The following is a 21,064-nucleotide window of genomic DNA, read 5'->3' as shown; positions in this document are numbered from 1 at the left end:
TACAATAAAAAACCAAAATCTGCAAACTGACCAACTTCAATGAGATAATATTCCTTATGCATATTTTGGACTTTGGAATTCACAACATAAAGTTTAGGTTTCCCAAAGACAACATATTGGGTCTGATAAATAATGGGCAGCTGTCATATGATGCAAAATCTTGCTCTTTTTTCATATCCGAGATTAAAAGAGGGATCTCAGAGGGGATTTGGTTTGTGATGCCAGAGGACTATTACAAAGCTGTATCAAAAAATGTAATTTGGGGGTGGGTGATAACAATCAGTAGAATTCACAGAAAAGTTTGACTATATTGTATGTAGATATAACGTAGAAATGCTAAACAATGAACTCAGTGCATTTCAATGCATGTGCACTCAAAATTAAAAGGATATGCATGGACTAAAATTTTGATGGCGATCGATCTGATGAAGTGGAAGGGGCTGAATATGTACAGAGCAGATGTGGCACTGAATCTGAAGATAGCCTTCCCTTTGTTAAGTACTATAAAAGTCTGTGGGGGATACAAGAGACAGTAAACATGATTAATGGCTTCATAACATTAACATGAGACATAAAACATCCAGATATTAGAGGAGTTCCAAAAAATCGATTATTACATGCATCGCGATTCGACACGAGACGATTCGATTATGCTTCATAAAGGCTCCAAAACGATGATTTTCCCACATAACATTATGACAGCCGCTCGTAACGGAACGAAATTCAAGACACGTCTGCTGCCCGGACACCTTTAACGGTCGTATGCACGTTATAATGGATGATACCTGTAACTGAGTGAGAGATTTACTCTTTTTCAAAAGATAGGAAAATAAATTTGTGTATGAGACAGGCAGTGACCCGGCGCACTTCTGTGCGCACGTTATTTTTTAGAGCAAGAGGGGAAGAGAGATCGTTGCTCCACGTCTTTCAGATGTCCAGCTGTAGTTTCAAGTCATGTCAATTGAAAAATGTCCTGAGTGTGTTGCTAAGACCCTTGTGCGGCTACAAGAGGTGAGTACACGAACCCTCTTGTACTGTTTAGCCTTTATTGTAGTTGTTTTTGAGGTGTTAATAGTTAGCGCCGAGCACTAAGCTAACTAGCTAATTCGTTAACGTGTATTTCAATTGCAGAATGTGTAAAACCATGATTAAGTACAGCGGTAACACTGCAAACATGCGAAATAGTACAGAAATCTTGGAAAAACGAAGTATATTGGTTAAAGAAGGTTTATTTCTAGACACTTTGTTTCCAGAAAATGTGGAATTCATTCCACCTGTGTAAATTTTGTAGTATTTTTGAGTGAAATAAGTATTCCCTTTAAATGGTTAATGTTTTTGCACTTTCCTGTAAAAATAGATAAATAAAAAAGCAGCTTAAGGGCAGGTTTTTGTTATATGGGCATGTTTCCATCGCTCCTGTTGAATGATTAGGATATTTCAAATAAATAATTGACAAAAATTTGTTTGTCTACTATATTAATTAGAAATGTACGATGCATCGATAATCGCGATAATCGTGATAACCGTGATCATTGTCAATACCGTGATCATCGTTCAAGAATCGAATTGTAGCCCCCTGAATCGTAATTGAATCGAATCATGGGGTGCCTCAGATGGCACACCCCTACTAGATATGACCCGGCACAGCAAAATGACACAGGTTTCAAAACTTTTAGTGCGGGAACAATCCTACATTTGGTGAATTCTGCTTCATCAAAGCGATGTCATTATGAATGCTTAGCCGCCACAAGCTAATTATCCCAGTGGTAACTTTTCTAACACCTCCTGCTTGAAACCCAAAAAATCAGAAGGCGCTTAAACCCCGCCCCATTATCTTTTTTGACCATCGCCAGCATTATTTTCAAGTTGACCAGTGCTTGTCATTCTCTGATGTCTCTCAGTCTTGCCTTTATGTCTCTTATCGCCACACAAGTGTTGACACCAGGTTCAACCCACTGCTGTGCATTCAGAGCACCATCCAAATTGTAAGCCTACTAATGATTCAGATTGTGAGACACTTCTCTCTTCTTTGACGACCCATTACATCTGAATGTTTTCTTTAACCTTGCGAATGCATAGAAAAGTCTGTATTGATTAAAACAGTCAGAATGTTTTTCAAACCTTAAAAATCCCCCCAAGAATGGTAATTAAGGAATATTTAATGAAGAAATATCATTTTCAAAAAACTTTGTGAATATTTCTGGTACACTGGCTTGATTTCGCCAGACAGCAGCATGGACTAAATTTCCGCTCAGTGAGGCCGTGAACGTGAGTCTGAATGATTATCCGTCTTTTTAAAGTATGTGTCTGCCTTGTGACGAGTTCAGGGTGTAGTCCACTAGTGCTGCAACGATTAAACGATTAACTCGAGTAATTCGATTAGACAAAAAGCTTCAAATCAAATTTTGCCGCCCTAAGTATTCGTTTAATTAGAGTGGTACTGTGATGGTTTGTTCTGAAAGTGTTTGCATTTAGTTTTATTGATTTGGGTGGATACACTGCCCTCTATTGGTAACTGTGAATATGACATAACTCATTTAACGTGAAAGAATCCAGCTGCTCCCTCTTAAGACCAACATTAGGTAAGTTTTTGTTTGAGCTAATGTTTTTTTTTTTTTTAAGTATTCATAATTTAGTTTATAGATATTTTTAGCCATTTTTGTGGGAATATGTGTTTGAACCATTTGTTAAGAGCATTGTAAAAAGAAAAAGAAATAAAAATAAACCGTTACCTTTTTATAGCATTTGAGCTAGCGGACTTTTGCATAGGTACCCAAGTTAGCCAATTGTTCGTTTGTTGCACTAAGATCTACTGGTGTCAACAATAATCGATGCGGCGATGCATCCCGATGCGGGCCATGGACGATGCGATTCGATGCGGGCAACAAGCCGAATCGATTCAGCACATATTAAAATATATAAGTCCGTTCAAAAATCTTCTGGTGATGCAATGGATTTGGTTTCCCCATTTGTGTTATTATTCTCATGTTTACCTGTAGAGGGAGCTACTGTACAAGCAATGCAGGGGGGACGAGGAACCCAAATCTGCTTCCTCACGGGAGTAACGTCACAGACATGCGCAATTGCGGAGTGGCAATCGAGAAAACAGAGAGATAAGACATAACAACAATGGCTGAAGCAGAGAAAGAGGGAGCGCGAAAGATTATTGACGCACCAAAGACATTGAAAGCAGGCATAGGGAGACATTTTGGCTTCTATGAGGTTGGTGGGAAACTTGACCAAACTTATGCGGTGTGTAAAAAATGAAAGGCTGCTACTGTGTGTAAAAAAAAAAAAAAAAAAAAAAAAAAAAAAAGAAAGCCCTGGTCTCATTCAAAGCACTAATTAAATGCTGTGATGTTTTTTTTTAAATTTTTATATATATTACTATTTTCATTTGACTACAACCAGGAATGACACAAGAGCCTATAAAAAGTTGTTTAATGTCTGACCGCTTGTGTTGCCTCATGATTCACGAAAAATATGCTTTGCTTTAGCATTTTAATGCATCCCAGGCTTTAATGTATCGTGATGCATTGCCGAATCGAACCGAATCGAATCGTGGCCCTCTGAATCGAATCGAATCGAATCGTGGCCCTCCGAATCGTAATCGAATCGAATCGTGAGGGTAGTGCCGATGCACACCTCTACTAAGATCCTCATTCATTATTAGTATTTTTTTTTTATACCGTTTGAGGCTGAGCACAGGTATTTAAATTCATTTTTACTAGGGCTGTCAAAATTATCGCGTTAACGGGCGGTAATTAATTTTTTCAATTAATCACGTTAAAATATTTGACGCAATTAACGCACATGTCCCGCACAAACAGATTAAAATGACAGCACAAGTCATGGCCACTTGTTACTTGTGTTCTTCAGAGTTTTTTCACCCTCTGCCGGCGCTTGGGTGTGACTGATTTTATGGGCATGAGTATTGTGTAATTATCAACAATAGCGAGCTACTACTTTATTTTTTTAATTGAAAATTTTACAAATTTTATTAAAACGAAAACATTAAGAGAGGTTTTAATATAACATTTCTATAACTTGTACTAACATTTATCTTTTAAGAACTACAAGTCTTTCTATCCATGGATCACTTTAACAGAATGTTATGTTAATGCCATCTTGTTGATTTATTGTTATAATAAACAAATACAGTACTTATGTACAGTATGCTGTATGTATACATCCGTCTTGTGTCTTATCTTTCCATTCCAACAATAATTTACAGAAAAATATGGCATATTTTATAGAAGGTTTGAATTGCGATTAATTACGATTAATTAATTTTTAAGCTGTGATTTACTCGATTAAAAATTTTAATCGTTTGACAGCCCTAATTTTTACATAAAAGTGCAATCCTGCATAGTTTGAAAAAAACACTTCGGAATTTTATTTTGTATTTTCATTTTAAGCTCTTTTGGAAGTGCAATCTTAGCAAGCCTTTGTTTTACATCTCCTAAAATTGACTCTGCAACGCAGTAAATGTTCTTAATCCAAATACTCGATTATTCGAACTCACTAGTTGATAGATTAATCGACTACTAAAATAATCACTAGCTGCAGGCCTATAGTCCACCTTTCATCCTAAGTGGTGTTGAAAATGGATGTCTGGATCAAATGTTTTTGCCTTTTATCTCAAAATATCTCTGTGCGACTTTGCTATGCAAGGGCAAATATGTGATTTACTGTATACAAGGGCGTAGGTTTGAATAGGGACGGTAGCAGTTCTGTTAATAACGGCGCTATTTTTTTCTAGTAGTGAGTGATCTAATTAATTACTTTTCTCATATTGGCAATGCCGTTACCGTTACTGAGGATGTAAATGCGTACATTACTATGCATTACTGCATTGGTTGAATGACGCGAGAAAAGTCTTAGAGCAACGACTCGCGGAGACGAGAGAGCAGAACAGGAGTGGGGAGGATGGAAGGGAGTTGAGACGCCGTTGCAAACACGATGCGAGGCGGCTCCAATAATACCTGACTGCAGCCGACAGCCTACATACTACGCCCACATGATGCTACAGTAGATATCACATGTATATAGAACTAGATACAAAATGACAGACACAGCGGCGTTAGCACATGTATAGAGAACTAGATACGAAATGATAGACTCGCTAGCGTTAGTAAACAGCCGCCATCTTAAAGCAGTAGACTTCTCAGGAAGGCTCTGTTGTAAAGAACTTTCCTATCGAACCTAAGTGACTTTTTACACAAAATACTCCTACCTTGAATCTATCTTCAAATAAGGAAACAGTTGTAAAACTTTCACATAACGAAAGTAGACAAAAGGGAAGTAATGCAATAACGGGAGCAATTTTAACAACATTAACAGTTAATTCACAACATTTAAGGACTTCCAAACATAGCAAAGGTTACTTTTTTTTTTTTTTTTGGAAAAAAAAACAACAACAAAAAAACATTAAAAGTAACACCAGTTTCTTTGCCAACTAACTAATTACTCTTACATTCAGGTAACTGAGTTACTAACTCAAATACTTTTTGGGAGAAGTAATTTGTAACTGTAATTAAATACTTTTTAAAAGTAAGATTAACAACACAGGATGGTAGGCACATAAGACTACCAACTTATCAGGATGCTCAAATTGTCCACACTAACTTTTAAGCAACCTTATTTGACATTATATAATGAGTTCAGTTAAATAGTTAATTTAGATTGTCTACACATATGTTGTAAGGATATAATTGACCCTACCATTATTAAGTGAATTATTTTCATTATTTTTAGAATTAAATTTACCCCTTTTCACTTGCTGAAGATAACAGTCCATTTTCTTTCCTCAAACTCACGTTTGATCGGCTGATGACTTCACCCACCCCGACCCCACCCACCGCCACACACGTCGACAACATGCCGCCACCTCCGCCCCCTTGGAAAAGGAGGGATATTAGAAGTTTTTTTTGGCCAGCAGCAGCAGCCACCGTGAATAATGTAAAAAGACGTAAATATTTTGGAGGTGGGAAACACGCCACTAATTTTGCTATTGAAAGTCCGACCTGCATCAGAGTTAGCATAACATTAAACTGTGAATTTGCTAATCCGCAAAACTCGAGTAGAAAGCTGCTTAGAAGCTACCCCTGTATGTGTTTTCTACTGTAAACGTTAATTAAATTGTGAGAAATGTAGTGAGCTCTGCTGGAAACTATAGAAACAGAAAACCGTGAGCAAGAAGGTGCTTAGAAAAAGAGGTCACCAGTCTGTGTGTGTGTCAGTCAATTTTCATTTTTAATTATGTGGTCTGAAAGCAGCCCAAATGAGTGTTCATTTTTTGTTGATTTTGGCTGCGCTTTTGGACAAAAACGGTAGTGTTTTACCTGAAGGAAAGCTCAATTTTTATTTATTTTTGTTATTCCTTGACTGAGATTTTTTTCCCGTCATATTTAATTAATTTTGGCAGACAATGTTGAGTGGTCTTAAGGTTTTTTTTTTTTTTTTTTTTTTTTGCATTCGTGGATAATTAAGAGATTATTAAAAAGTTTGCATTCATTGTGTATGTCAATATAATTTAGGTTATGTTCAAATACTGCAATTTAAAATTTACATTTACTGACATTTATTCTGGAAATTTTCAAAATGTTTCTTTAGTAGTTTTTGAAACGAAGGTTTTAATCGAACGGTGTATCACGGTGTCATACATATGAAAGTTATTATAAGTAAATACAGATTTATTTTGCATTGATCATTTAGCCTATCAATTAATTAGGTTGATATTCATGAGAATTGTATTCATGTCCACCGTTCACCCAATCTGTCTTTTGAATGTTCCGTCCCCAGCAAAAAGTCTACATGCAGGTTATGCTGTTATATGGTCCCTACCAATATTGAGGCCAAACCTACGCCTTTATATCTATATATACTTAATTCTTATTTAAACAGCATAAAGTTGAGGAGTTAAGTTTACTATGTGCATAAAATTCCACCCGGAATTTTTGCTTCCAAGAAAATATCGCACAAGAGCAATGCTAGCAGAGATAATGGAGGCAACTCCAAAGCAAAAAATACTGAAACCTTTCCCCAACAGATGTGGCATTTATTTAAATATTTTGTCATCTGTGGCTAATCCATAAGCAGCACATTAACGGCTCAGACCTGCCAACAAAGCAAATCAAAATATGAAATATGGAGGGCGAGATACTGCTAAAAACTCTGCTCAATGTTTCGATGAAAGGTCTCCAAAATACGTATCTGAGAAAGCTTATTATTAAACTATTATCTTCATCGTGTTTTTTTGTTTACATCTGGCTCCAATGTATGAAATATCTCATTGCTTTGAAACTTATAATGCTATTCATGCATTATAGGAAGATTATTTATGAGTTTAGTATAGAGACTGTTGGGTTGAAGAGTTATTTACGCTAATGTAAAAACATTCAATGTTCACAAATCAATGACCACACATCAACAAGTTCAAGTACTTTTGGCATTCTGTAGCGCATCTGTTGACATTAAATACAGGTTAATTCCTGCAGTACTCACCCTCTTGTTCTTGAAATAAAATGGGTCGATGTCTTCCAGTGGCACCCCAACAAGCTCTGATGGGATGTCCCCAAAGATGCGGGGCAGCTGCTTGCCTGCCTCCAAGTCGGCCCTGGGTTTGGATGAGTCCACGTTCTTGTGAGTCTCCCTGCAAACCTTGGCATTCTTGGCCTGCTCCCCTGCAATCCGCTGCTCCAGGGCAGCCAAGGATTCACGAGTAAACAGCCGCAAGCCATCAGGACCCGTTGGTAACAGCATGGCTGCCATCTTTTCATCCTGATTCTTCTGTACTAGAGTTTACTTACAGCTAGAGTCGGACAGGAGGGGTAGAGATACAGTGAAATTAAATGGCAGTACAATTAAATGTAATTAAAAGAGACAAAATGGCAATATAAGGATGGACATGTTAATTATAGACATTACATTCTCGATGTGATGGACTAATATTTTTGATATCAAATCATGCTTTTGGCTGTGTTTTTTTTGTGTGTGTTCTTGGAAGGCAGTTATACTGTAAACATTTGATCAAAGAAGGAATCTACCTGTTATAGGTTCTCACCTAACTTTACCAAACTAGATTTAGTGTCAACAGGCTGAGATTAAAGGAGCTATTTGTAAGAAATACACTTAAATTATTCATTGAATGCCCCTAATATTTCAATACACATTCAAGAGGTTTTTTTGGAAATGCTTTTAACTCAATTGCTCAATTATTGAGCTTAGATTTTCCCATTTCAAAAGTCGACTGGCAGCCCTTACAAGTTGCTGTTTAGATTCTGTGTTAACAACGGATGTCCCGCCCTCTACCAATCAGACAATTGCGAGATCAGTTCTGTGTCTGCATCCAGGTTGCCAGAGTTTAGTCATCTCTAGGCTCCTTAAACTGAGGCTGCTACAACATCTACAACTTACCAACTCTGAATTAACAATGTCATCTACCACCAGAGCAATAAAACTAAAAATATCACTGGCAAATGTGCGGTGCAAACTGTAAAGTATGTACCCAGGTCAAATGATCATCTAGGATGAATGATAACTGGTTCGGGTTAATTGTTGGAGCAGAATTTAAATATTACATCTAGTGCTGCAACGATTAATCGATAAACTCGAGTATTCGATTAGAAAAAAAAAGATTTGAATTAAATTTGGCTGCTCCGAGTAATCGTTTAATTAAAGTGGCGCTGTAATGGTTTGTTTTGAAACTGTTCGCATTTACTTTTATTAATTTTGGGTGGATACACTGCCCTCTAGATTACCTCATTTCACATGGCTGAATCCATCTGCTCCCTGTTAAAACCAACATAAGCTAACTTTTTGTTTGAGCTCATGTTTAATGCATTCGTAATTTAGTTTATTGGTATATTTAGCCATTTTTTGTGGGAATATGTGTCTGAATCATTTGCTAAGACCATTGTAATTGTTTTTTTTAGCATTTTATAGCATTTAAGCTAGCAGACTTTTGCTATGTAAGTTAGCCAACTGTTATTTAAGTTAGCCAACTGTTCGTTGTACATAGATCTTTTTTTTTAAATACCGTTTGAGGCTCAGCTCAAGAATTTTAATTTATGTTCCTTATCCGATTACTTGATATTTCGAACTAAATAGTTATTGATTAATCGACTACTAAAATAATCGATTGCTGCAGCCCTAATTACATCAGTTCTTTAGTAGGCATGTGTTGGTTACCATTTTAAAGGTTGACCGTGGTATGAAAACGTCCCGGTTTCAAACCCGCCAAATTTTCCGTCATACCGTAGTACAGTATTAGCTATTTTTTATGTCCCAAAAATGCAGCCAGAAATGGCTTGGAGCAACAGCGCTCACCCCTTCCCTTCCGGTTGTTGCTGTGTCTGTCAGTGACGCTATTCTGTCTGTGCTGTAGACTCCAGTTGACAAAATGGCTGAAAGTGGCGAAACTTCACTAGAGCGTTTTCCCCCCCTCAAAACATTTTTTTAGGCAGCATTTAGTTATTATTAGGGTTGTTCCGATCATGTTTTTTTGCTCCCGATCCGATCCCGATCGTTTTACTTTGAGTATCTGCCGATCCCGATATTTACCGATCCGATTGCTTTTTTTTTTGCTCCCGATTCATTTCCAATCATTCCCGATAATTTTTCCCGATCATATACATTTTGGCAATGCATTAAGAAAAAAAGGAATAAAACTCGGACGAATATATACATTCAACATGCAGTACATAAGTACTGTATTTGTTTATTATGACAATTAATCCTCAAGATGGCATTTACATTATTAACATTCTTTCTGTGAGAGGGATCCACGGATAGAAAGACTTGTAATTCTTAAGGATAAATGTGACTTTGTATATTGTGACTAAATACTGCCATCTAGTGTATTTGTTGAGCTTTCAGTAAATGATACTGTAGCCATTTAATTGTTCTGCCCAAATGCATGATGGGAAGTGCAACCATGACTGTGCATAGTGACACCAATTGATATATCTTCTCTGCGTTGGGAAATAAAATAGGGTGTTAAGTAAAAGATTGACTACTACCTTTCTTCCCCACATTGCGTCCCACGATATTTCTAATCGTTGGGAGAGGGATTGTAAAGCTTTAGCCAATTAAAAAAAGTCTCCAAAGGCTGCCAAAATTCACTCTACTCATTTTACGCTGCTGTTTAGCTTTATATATAGGTATAACGGCGCCATTAAAGATTGAACGCGACAATGCGTGAGTGGGTCGTGCAGCGCATGCGTTAATTGCGTACGTGATAAAAAAATTTAAAAATTAATTACGAGATAAATGTGATAACCCTACTTTAAGCCTAAACTAAAGACTCTGGATGAGTGTAACACATTATGTCTGTAACGTTAAATACAATTAGAAAACGATTCAATTAAAATATATACATATATTCCAAAAAGGCATGTCCGATATTTTTTTGCCGATTCCGATACTTTGAAAATGACGTGATCGGGCCATATCTAGTTATTATGCTCCTCACCTCTGAAGTATGCTCAAACTGTTAGCTCCTTTAAATCAGGGCTAAAAACACTTTTGTTTAACACTGCATATCTATAACTGTCTATATACAGTATGTCAATCTATTTGCTTTCTATTCCCCTTGTGCTTATCTTCATTGCTGATTTCAATTATTATCAGTAGTAGTAGTATTTGTTTTATTTTTTACTTTTTTAAATTTTTTTATTCTATTCATGATCAAATGCGATTTTTATGTATAATTTTATTTCCTATTTCGATTGTCTTTGTTTTTACGTTCTATTGATTTTAATGTGATTTTTATGATCTTCATGTGATGTAAAGCACTTTGAATTGCCTTGTGTTGAATTGTGCTATATAAATAAATTTGCTTTCCCTAGCCTTTAAATGCTAGTATTTCGGCTACCGAAAAGAAACAGACGGCCGCGGCTTAGAGGAGGAAGGACAGCCTAAGTGCAAGACATGCTTGCGGGGGGTGGTTGCAACCTGCAAGGGGGGGCAACACCTCAAACATGAAATCACATTTACGTGACCATCATCCGTCATTTTACACAAAATTTAAGGTAAGTCAACGCTGTCATGAACATTTCCCACCAACTACGAGAGTTCAGCGTGTTTAGTGTGTCTTGCGATGGTAAAACAAATACTCCTCTTCAAACTTAACCCAGAAAAGGTGAACACGCTCACATTCCTGCATCATAACTTGGACTGATAGAGAAATATGTAGAAAATGAGAAAGTCTACTACAAAAATGTTGAGATGGAGCTTTAAAGTCAGTGAATTGCCTGCAATATATTTATATGTAGCTAATATTTAAAATTTAATTTAGAAGTGTTTTTACTTTGTTACAGAAAATAATTATTTTTGTTCTTGGTCTAATCTTGAACAATTTGAGCTGTGGCTGTGGTTATAGTCTATAAGTTCTATTTATTTTAATTTTATTTAAATGATTTCATTTATTGATTTTTCGATATTTTATATATTAATTTTAACATTATATTCATGTTCCAATTTGGAAATATGTTGTTTAAAAAAAAAAAAAAAAAAAAAAAAAAAAACATCTAAAAATAACACATTTTGCAGCTGTAATCGCATTACCGTGATAGCATGAAACCGTGCTATTTTTGCTTATAGTGCCTATGACATCAAAAAGTATGTTTATTTCATATTTCACGCGGTATTTTATACTCCTGAATGAAATGGACTGCTTGGATGTGTGTGGAAGCGATCGTTTTATTTATTCAATTTTCGGATCCCGCGCCATGAAAATGACTGACTTCCAGCACCAGTCTCGGGTTGAGGACGAATGCGAATATCATGTCACCCAGGTCAGCATCTCACAATACAGCATTGCATTATAGCATGCAGATGGACTGCAGATTTCTCATTCCCATTCGCCCCAGTGTTCGAACTTATGGCATTACCATGGAAGTTGAGCATGCTGATCGTGGAGCTAAGAGCCCTGGCTGTTAGCGACACTAGCTCTTTTGAAGACAATGGGAGTTACATAGGTTTCCCCATCCACAACCAGAAAAGTCAATTTATGATTTTTTTTAGATTCATGCGCATGCACTTTTTAATGATGAAGGAATTTAAAATCGTGTGCATCTTTATCTTAATATAAACACACAAAAATAATCAAACATCAGGTTAAAAGACTGATCGTTCCTTGCCTCTGAGAAAGTTAAACTTGATGCATCAAAAATATAACAGATTGCTAAAAAAAATTCAGATTTAAATCAAGTTTCACTCAATCAAATGTAATACCAGTTTAAAAGATAACATTTATTTTCTATTGAGAAAGAGATAACATTGTGTTCCTTTTTCACACCAGCTCAGTTACTTTTCCATCTCCTTCTGTCCTGAAATGCATTGATCCCTTCACATATTAGCTGGGCGCTAGTTTTATGCTTTCACTGTATCTGCTTATTGTGTCCCAGGTTGATCTCAGATCAGCATGTCTCAAATAGTGTTGTTGTCTCAACCAGTGTTTTTACGTTTCGTATCAAAGATTAACAGGTTCAAAATGTGTGACGTTGCTGTCATTGTGCATATTGTTTCAGGAAAGTGTCTGGAAGCTAATGTTTCAGCTGTTTAAAAAGTAATCTAATATATATCATTACCTCGCCAGGTATAACAATGATATGATGTACTCTTTGTAAATATGAATGTGTGTGGAAATGAATTGGAATTCAATAACTCACCTATATTTAAGAAAAAAACAACAACAACAAAAAAACAGGAATGATATTTGCAAGGGGAATTTACTGAAATTGCATACCAGTTTAAAAGTAGGTGACAAATTATTTAACAGTACAGGGCGAAACATGAATGAAATTTAATTCCCATAAAGGACAGCTGTGTTTTGCTCAGCATAATTTCAAATAATTAATTTAATTGGATTCAATGTAGAGCATAGTTTCCATTCATTCTTCTGTACCGCTTATCCTCATGAGGGTGGCGAGAGTGCTGGAGCCAATCCCAGCTAACTATGGGCAAGAGATGGGATACAACCTAACCTGGTTGCAAGCCAATCGCTGGGCACACATTTAGAGAAACAACCACTTACAATCACAAGTACCAGTACACCTATGGGGAAGGTGGAGTTTTCAATCAGCCTAATATGCATGTTTTGGGGATGTGAGAGAGGCTAGAGTCTGCTTATTTATTCATTCATTCATTCATTCATTTTCCATGCCGCTTATTCCTCACGAGGGTTGCGGAGGTGCTGGAGCCTATCCCAGCTAACTTCGGGCAGTAGGCAGGGGACACCCTGAATTGGTTGCCAGCCAATCGCAGGGCACAAGGAGACACACAACCATTCACGCACACACTCACACCTACGGACAATTTAGAGTGTTCAATCAGCCTACCATGCATGTTTTTGGGATGTGGGAGGAAACCGGAGTTCCCGGAGGAAACCCACGCAGGCACGGGGAGAACATGCAAACTCCACACAGGAAGGCCGAAGCCCGGGATTGAACCCTTGATCTCAGAACTGTGAGGCAGACGTGCTAACCACTAAGCCACCGTGCCGCCTGCTTATTTATTTATTTATTTATTTATTTATTTATTTATTCATTCATTCATTCAGTCATTCAGTCATTCATTTAATTTTCAGTTATTGGAATTTGTGATCTATAAGCACAAAAAATGAAATATCGTGTTTATTCAGATATTCAGATGGTTCATCTTACATCCTAATTGCATTAGATGTTCACCAAAAATAAACATATGAATGATCAAGTGCATGGTCCTCCTATGTAAAATTGCTCCGGCTATATAAATTTGAATTGCATTGGCCACCCGCAAATATTTCAATGAGGTTAAAAATATTTTTAAAAGCTTGGGTTAACAAGGTTTATCACTCATTTTACATTTTGTCATGTCACATAAAGTCTATTTAGAGTTATGTTAAGTGTTTCCTGCTTTAGGGAAAATGCACGTATAGATCACGAAACCAAAGTTTCTTCACATTAAGAAACACTAAATACTGTAAGTACTGGGTGGCTGAAGAATGGTGATTGATCCCACTACCTTTTGCATGTTAAACAAGTTTTCGAATATTTGAGATCATTCAAAACAAGTAATTAGCCCCCCAAAAATGTACAGTCAAAACCCTCTGAATGGGCTTAACTGAACCTACCTTAACTTTTTACTTTTACTTGAGTAGATTTGTGAAGAAAAAAACGCTGCTCTTACTCCGCTACTTTAGTCTGCACAAGGGTCGTTCCATTTTTCCTATTTATTCTACATATTAGGTGTATTTATTTTATTTATATGTATTTTTTTTTTTTTTGCCAGTGATGCCAAGAGTAGCTCTACCAGTTTCACCAATGAGACGTCGTAACAATAATCACATGACTCTATTATACCAATCATGCGTAAGCTTGCCGTTCTATTATTACGCCAGCCTGTTCATTCACGTGGCATATTTAAAGCATCGTAAAAAATGAAGAAGTTGATACAAAGAGCCGCCATCAACATGACTCCAAAGCGCAAATTTTAACCTCTCTCCCAATTTTTATTTGGCACCGATTGACCACGGAAAACTGGAGATATGATCCTTTTAATTTCATAATAGGAACTATGAAGGAACTATTCACTATTCAAACTAGGAACTATATTCTCCACTAGAGGGCACTCATGCTCTTTGGACGAATAATGCTTCATTTCTTTTTTTTTTTTTTTGTGATTTTCAATGTTTTTTTGTTGTATTTCTTTGACTTAATGTGGTTATGTAATGGGTAATTGTACAATATCATTACAACAACAGCTGAGAAGAAAAATACCGTTGTTAAAAATGAAAATCAAACAAAAATGTATGTTACTCACAATGTTACTCTTGCGTATTCTTTTCACCATGTACTTGTTTACTTGTACTTGAGTACATTTTTTGTATGACTTCTTGTACTTTTACTTGAGTAATGTTATTTTGAAGTAACACTACTCTTACATGAGTAAACGTTTTGGCTATTCTACCCACCTCTGTTGGGATATAATAAACAAAAACATTGGTGGCAACTTCAGAGTACCTAACCAACAAATGTAGAGTCCCACTGACACTGGAAGTGTACAAGGCCCAGAATTTGGTGCTATGCACCTGAAGAAGGATTAAGTTTTCTATTTAAATGATTGACTGTCACTTGAAACAGTACCACTCAAAAAGATAACTGTCTGGAAATGCGAATACATCCATCTATCATCTATATCTAACATCTATCAGATAGTCAACATCTGATGGATATTTGTTTCTCTGCAAAGTAATGGGGCACCACAGGATTTTTGACAAAAGGGCTCTTTACATGGGAATGCTCCAAGAATACACCAAATTTCCAGTTTGCATTTACATGGTTCTGTCTTGGTTCCGTCTCCGTTTGAACGATGTCGTAATTCCGCTTGAAAACGATGTAGTATTCCTGCCAGGCACTAGAGGGCAGTGCAGTTTTGCAAGGCGACAACATTTTATTTTGCCGTTTTTTTTTTCTGTATATTTCATTTTACTCTCGTATTTCTTGTACGTTTGCTGTTCTTTAAGTTTAAATGATTGTATAACATTGCTTGTCAATTAAAAAAACCCTCGAAGCAATGTCGTCTATGCATTTTTCTTTTGCTTCAAAACGCACAAAAACACCAAAATAAAATATGTTTAAATTTAAAATATTATTAAACAATCAATTAAAGCCGCCATTCCAACCCACCACGTTTGCTGTTTTGAATGTTTACTAGCAGCGACTGCGCAGGCCCAAAGTGACATGTGACCTCATCGGAGCGAGAGCGTTCCATTCATATGGTTGCGGAGTAATCCCTGCAATCGAATTCTTTCGCTTTGGAGGTCAGAATCAAAAGTTTGCTTCTTCGCCTTCCGTTTTCGCCGTCACCATGTAAAGGCGAGGCCATTACGCAACACAGTTATTGCGTCTTCCTGTCGCAGTGTCACCATGTAAATGGCCCATAATCTGAAAGAAGTCAAGAACACCGACTGTGCCTGATCACTGGGAAAAAATGATTCGTGAAGGAACAATTCAATTCAAATCATCTTTTTTAAATGATCAGATACAGTAGGTGTTCCTGACCTTTTTTTCACTGAGATGACGGTCCTGACCATGTTTTATCCAGAGTAACATACAGTGTATCGCTCGTTGATTAAATATGAGACTCCAGTTCTTTCACAGATGTTTTAATGCGTATCAAAACACCACCCCATCAGTGTTGTTAATAACGGCGTTAGAATATAACGGCGTTATTTTCTTCAGTAGTGAGTAATCTAATTCATTACTTTTCTCATCTTGGCAACGCCGTTACCGTTACTCAGGCGGGAAAGGCGTCCGTTACTATGTTGGTTGACTGACGCGAGAAAAGTCTGAGAAAGACTCACAGAGATGAGAGAGCAGGAGTGGGGAGGAGATAAGGGAGTTGTGACGCCGTTGGAAACGCGATGCTAGGTGGCTCCAATAATACCTGACTGTAGTCAATTGCCTACAAACTACGCCCACATAATGCTGCGGTAGATATCACATATTATAGAACTAGATGCAAATGACAGACACAGTGGCATTGGCAACATGTATAAAGAACTAGATGCATTAGTAAACAGCCGCCATCTTAAAACAGTAGCCTTCTCAGGAAGGCTCTGTTGTAGAGAACCTTCCTAGCGAACCTAAGTTACTTTTTATCTAAAATGCTCCTAAATCGGCAAAATATTGACTTGAATCTATCTTTAAATGATGAAATAGTTTATAAACTTACACATGTCAAAAGTAAACAGAAGGGAACTAATGCAATAACGGGGCAATTTTAACAACTTTAATGGCTGACTCACAACATTAAATGACTTCCACACATAGCAAAGGTTACTATCTAGTTATCACAATAGCCGCAATACCCCTGTGTCTTTTTTTTCTTTTCTTTTTTGAGAAAAAAAAAACATGAAAATTATCACCAGTTACTTTGCCTAGTAACTAACTACTCTTACATTCAGGTAACTGAGTTACTAACGCAATTACTTTTTGGGTGCAGTAATTTGAAACTGTAATTAATTACTTTTTTAAAAGTAAGATTAACAACACTGCACACCATACAACTAAAATTCAAACAACCTATACTTTTTTCCTATTACCTTCAGTTGTCTAAGTGTGAAACCCCAATATATTCTTACCACCGTATGTGTCCACTAATCGCTCTTTGTTCAGGGATCTATTTCACAAAGCAGTTTCAATGAAGAGTAACTCTGGACTCAGAATTAACGTACATTGTGACAGAAAACTACATTCTCAGTTACGCAACAACTGATTTGAGCTACTTTTATTATATCTAAGCAGTTTGCTCTGGAGTTAACCATAGAAAGCCATCAATGGACCCCAGTGATTCATGGCAATAAAAGCCGTTTCAGGTTGATGCATGCTTTTCTGACCACTGAATATAAAGTTGTCCAACTAACCTATGCTTGGCATCTCCGATATTTATATATTTACAGACTATTTCCCATGAATTTTGACTTGGATTTCTGTCAGCCATCATTCCCTGCCAGCCTCTCCTAATCAAATTGTATTGGACATATATTGCTGTCAATCAATGAAACTCTTCTCATGCTCTGAAATCAGCAGCCTGTGTTTAAAGCCATAAGCTTTGTGTGGAAATTTTATAACATCATAATTCAAGTCATTACTATAGACAAGAACAGAGGTTAAAAAACGTTTAACGATCTTAATACAATTCTTAGTTAAACTCAAGAACAGTTTTTGTATTAGTTAATCAGTTATGTGTGAGGAAATATGAAATACCAAGCTTGATACAAAGTACATAACATGAAAACAGGTCCACAAATCAGATGCAAACAAATTCCCTCATTGAATTAAATCCATATATTGTTGACTGACTTCTAAAAATGTACATTAAATCTTTCACTTTTATAACTGCAAAGTATGTGCGGTAGGTTTTGATTCAAGGGCGTAGGTTTTCATAGGGATGGTAGGGACATAACACTAGCAACTTTTCAGGATGCTCAAATTGTCCCTACCAACTTTAAAGCAACCTTATTTTCCATATATATACTGTATAAGTCATTTCGATTGTCTTCCCATATGTTGTAAGGATAGAACTGACCCTACGATCATGAAGTGGATTATTTTCCTGATGTTCAGACTTACATTCACCTCTTTTCAATTGCTGAATGTGCCGGTCCATTTTTTTCCCTCATACGCACGTGTGATTGGCTGATGACTTGCATTATTTAAAATGTATTTATTTATTTCCTACATTTGTATTTGCAGTCTATACAGACATTTTTCAGATAATCATACATTAATCATAATCAAGGTAAAAAGTTTTCATTTTTTGTTGAGTTTGGCTGTGTTTGTGGACAAAAGCAGTAGTGTTTTACCTGAAGGAAGGCTCGATTTTCATTTATTTTTGCTATCCCCAGACTAATTTAATTCATTCATTTTAATTCATTTACTTTGACAAATGTTGAGTGGTCTTAAGACAAATGTTTATTTTTTGCATTCCTGGATAGTTAAGAGATTATTAACAAGTGTGTATGTTAATGTAATTTATGTTCAAATGCTGCACTTTGAATTTGCTTATAAAATCCAGACATTTATTCTGGAAGTTTTCAAAAAGTTTCTTTCGTAGTTTGTTTTTGGAAACAAAGGCTTGAATCAAATGGTCTTTCACCTAAACCAATACACATGGAAGTTAGTATACTGTATGTCAATACGGATTTATTTTGTATTGATCATTTAGCCCAGTGTTTTTCAACCAGTGCACCGCGGCACACTCGTGTGCCGTGAGAGATCGTCAGGTGTGCCGCGAGAAATTATCCAATATTGCTTTTTAATTTAATTTATTTATTTATTTATTTTAAGGATGGAAACTCAGCCTTGTTAACAGCACGCGGACGTCGTCGGGAGGAGTTGCAGTAGGAAGGAAGGAGTAGGTGCAAGTTTCTTGGTCGTGTGCAGGCAAGCAACTTATTGCTAATATCGCGTTCAAGAACTGCTCGGATTTCTAGCGATCAGCCATACTGCTGTCCACGACAATGTGTTAGAATAAAACGCAGTGGGACAGTCGTCACATATGGATTAAATGGAAAGGGTTTATACTTTCGTGTATATCGACACTTGATGAGTCTAATCAAATGATGTACATTAGACTTGCTGGGGTCCACATTGTTGCGGACAGCAAGGTGGCTAATAGCTATAATTCCGAGCAGTTCTTGAACGCAAGACGAACAATTACCTCGCTCGCACGCATGTGACCGAGAACCTTCCTTGTGACGCACACGGAGGTCGTGGTGGCAGTCATGGATAAGTTTTTAAAAAGACTTTGAAATCCAAACTGACTACAGGGAAACTTATGTTTCGTTCAGATTTACTTTCACCCGGGATGAAACAAAAACCACTCCATTATGTTTCACGTTCCATCAAATATCACACTGAGGAAGTGTAAATATTGAGAAATTATATGATAAATATACTGTACAGAAAGTCATTTTGGAACATTTTTAGTTTGTGGTGTCCCGCAAGATTTTTTTCGATTTAAAAAATGTGCCGTGACTCACAAAAGGTCTAAAAACACTGATTTTGCCTATCAATTAATTACGTTCATATTCGTGAGAAATGTAGCCCTGACCCCCATTCAGCCAATCTGTTTCGTCTTATTAATGTCCCATCCCCAGCAAAAAGTGTTCATGCAGGTTATGCTGTCACTACCAATTTTGATACGATACCTACACCCTTGTTTTGATTGCATATCACTTATGTTAATGCTCAGCTCCAGAAATAAATCGCATCTTGCTGGGCACTGTTTAGAACAAATTAACATAGTTTATTAATGTATATTATGTTGCTATATAAACATTGTTTTCATATTTACTATAGGATTAACAGTATAAATAATAAAAGCATAAAAGTGGAACAGCATTTTACTTACCAATGAAACTCTGAGACATGAAGCATTATTTTCATAGTTAAATTGCACGGATTCCAGGGGAAGTAGCAGATAAAACTTTCGTGAAAAATCCATGTCTTCTTTTTCAGGGTTTATTCCGCTTCATGTGGCAACCAAAACTCCAGAAAACAGGACGGAAGAGTGTCTGCAATCCACAGTTGCGCGCTCAAAACTAACTTCTAGACTGCCTGTCCACTAATCACCTTATGATAGACATAGTCAAACCGACCACGTGCGCAATGTCCATGTTTTCATGTTCACTGTCACTCTCCAGCTACTTCCATCATCGTCGTTATCACAGAAGTTTAAGAATATTTTACCGCCCAACGTGTGGAGGACGCGCCGCTGTATGATGGCCTTGGGCGTGGGTGGCAGGGTGGACTCAGGAGGGATGCTGCTAGGACACAGAGGATTACTGCATCTATAGGCAGGGTCGAGCTAAAGCCAAGTGATTACGATTCGAGGTCCCAATGACAGCGCACTGACTAGGGGCCTTACAGAAGCAATATTGTTACAGTACTGACATGGGGCGCGCAAAAATTAAACATGGGAACCCTGTTTCTATGCTTTGTAGTGTCACACTTGGAATGTTAAAATACGCTGAGAGTGATAGATAAAAAAACAAAAACAAAAAACAGCAAAAACTGTCAATATTGTACTGTTACATTCTGTGGAGCTGCCTCACTGCGCGCTCTAGTGGACAGATGGGTAAATATTACATGGCTGCCCAGTTATGAAACCTAGTAAAACGCTTGCTTTATAATAATATGAAGGTAGATTGTGTCTTTATTATTCGATTAAAAAAAAGTTGCTTCAATCAAAATATATATGTTTTCAATGAAAAAAAAAAAAAAAAAGTCACTTAAATTAAAAAAAATGTATTTGAATGAAAAGATAAATTTGAAACAAAAAAATGCATTTGAAAACTATTCTTTTTTAAAATTATTATTTTTTTTTTTTTAATGAAACGGCTTTTTTGATTGAAGCAATGTTGTTTTGCATTTGAGCCACATTTTGGCCAGCACATTGTTTATGTGTTTACTTTATTATTCAATCAAAAAATAAGTTGCTTCAAACAAACAAAAATATTTTCAAAGGAAATATCACTTCAATAATAAAAAAAAAAAAGAACATTTTGAATCAT

General features: G+C 36.6%; 1 protein-coding gene across 2 annotated transcripts in view; it reads right to left on the bottom strand.

Moving 5' to 3' along the window:
• LOC130929588 (sodium channel protein type 4 subunit alpha B-like) overlaps window positions 1-20,404 on the bottom strand; it is a 110,434-nt gene extending 90,030 nt beyond the window's left edge. The window contains exons 1-3 of one of the 2 annotated variants that reach the window (XM_057856864.1): window positions 19,903-20,404; window positions 7,507-7,813; window positions 394-511 (exon numbers count right to left, since the gene is read on the bottom strand). In XM_057856864.1, coding sequence (XP_057712847.1) covers window positions 394-511; window positions 7,507-7,773 — 385 coding nt within the window. In that variant the 5' untranslated portion in view covers window positions 7,774-7,813; window positions 19,903-20,404. The remainder of the gene's footprint in view (window positions 1-393; window positions 512-7,506; window positions 7,814-19,902) is intronic. The other variant, XM_057856865.1, reaches the window with a different exon arrangement.
• Between the last annotated feature and the right edge of the window lie 660 nt (window positions 20,405-21,064).

This window comes from Corythoichthys intestinalis, chromosome 14, assembly GCF_030265065.1.
Source record: "Corythoichthys intestinalis isolate RoL2023-P3 chromosome 14, ASM3026506v1, whole genome shotgun sequence".
Taxonomy (NCBI): Eukaryota; Metazoa; Chordata; class Actinopteri; order Syngnathiformes; family Syngnathidae; genus Corythoichthys; species Corythoichthys intestinalis.
This window is presented reverse-complemented; position numbering and strand designations above follow the sequence as displayed.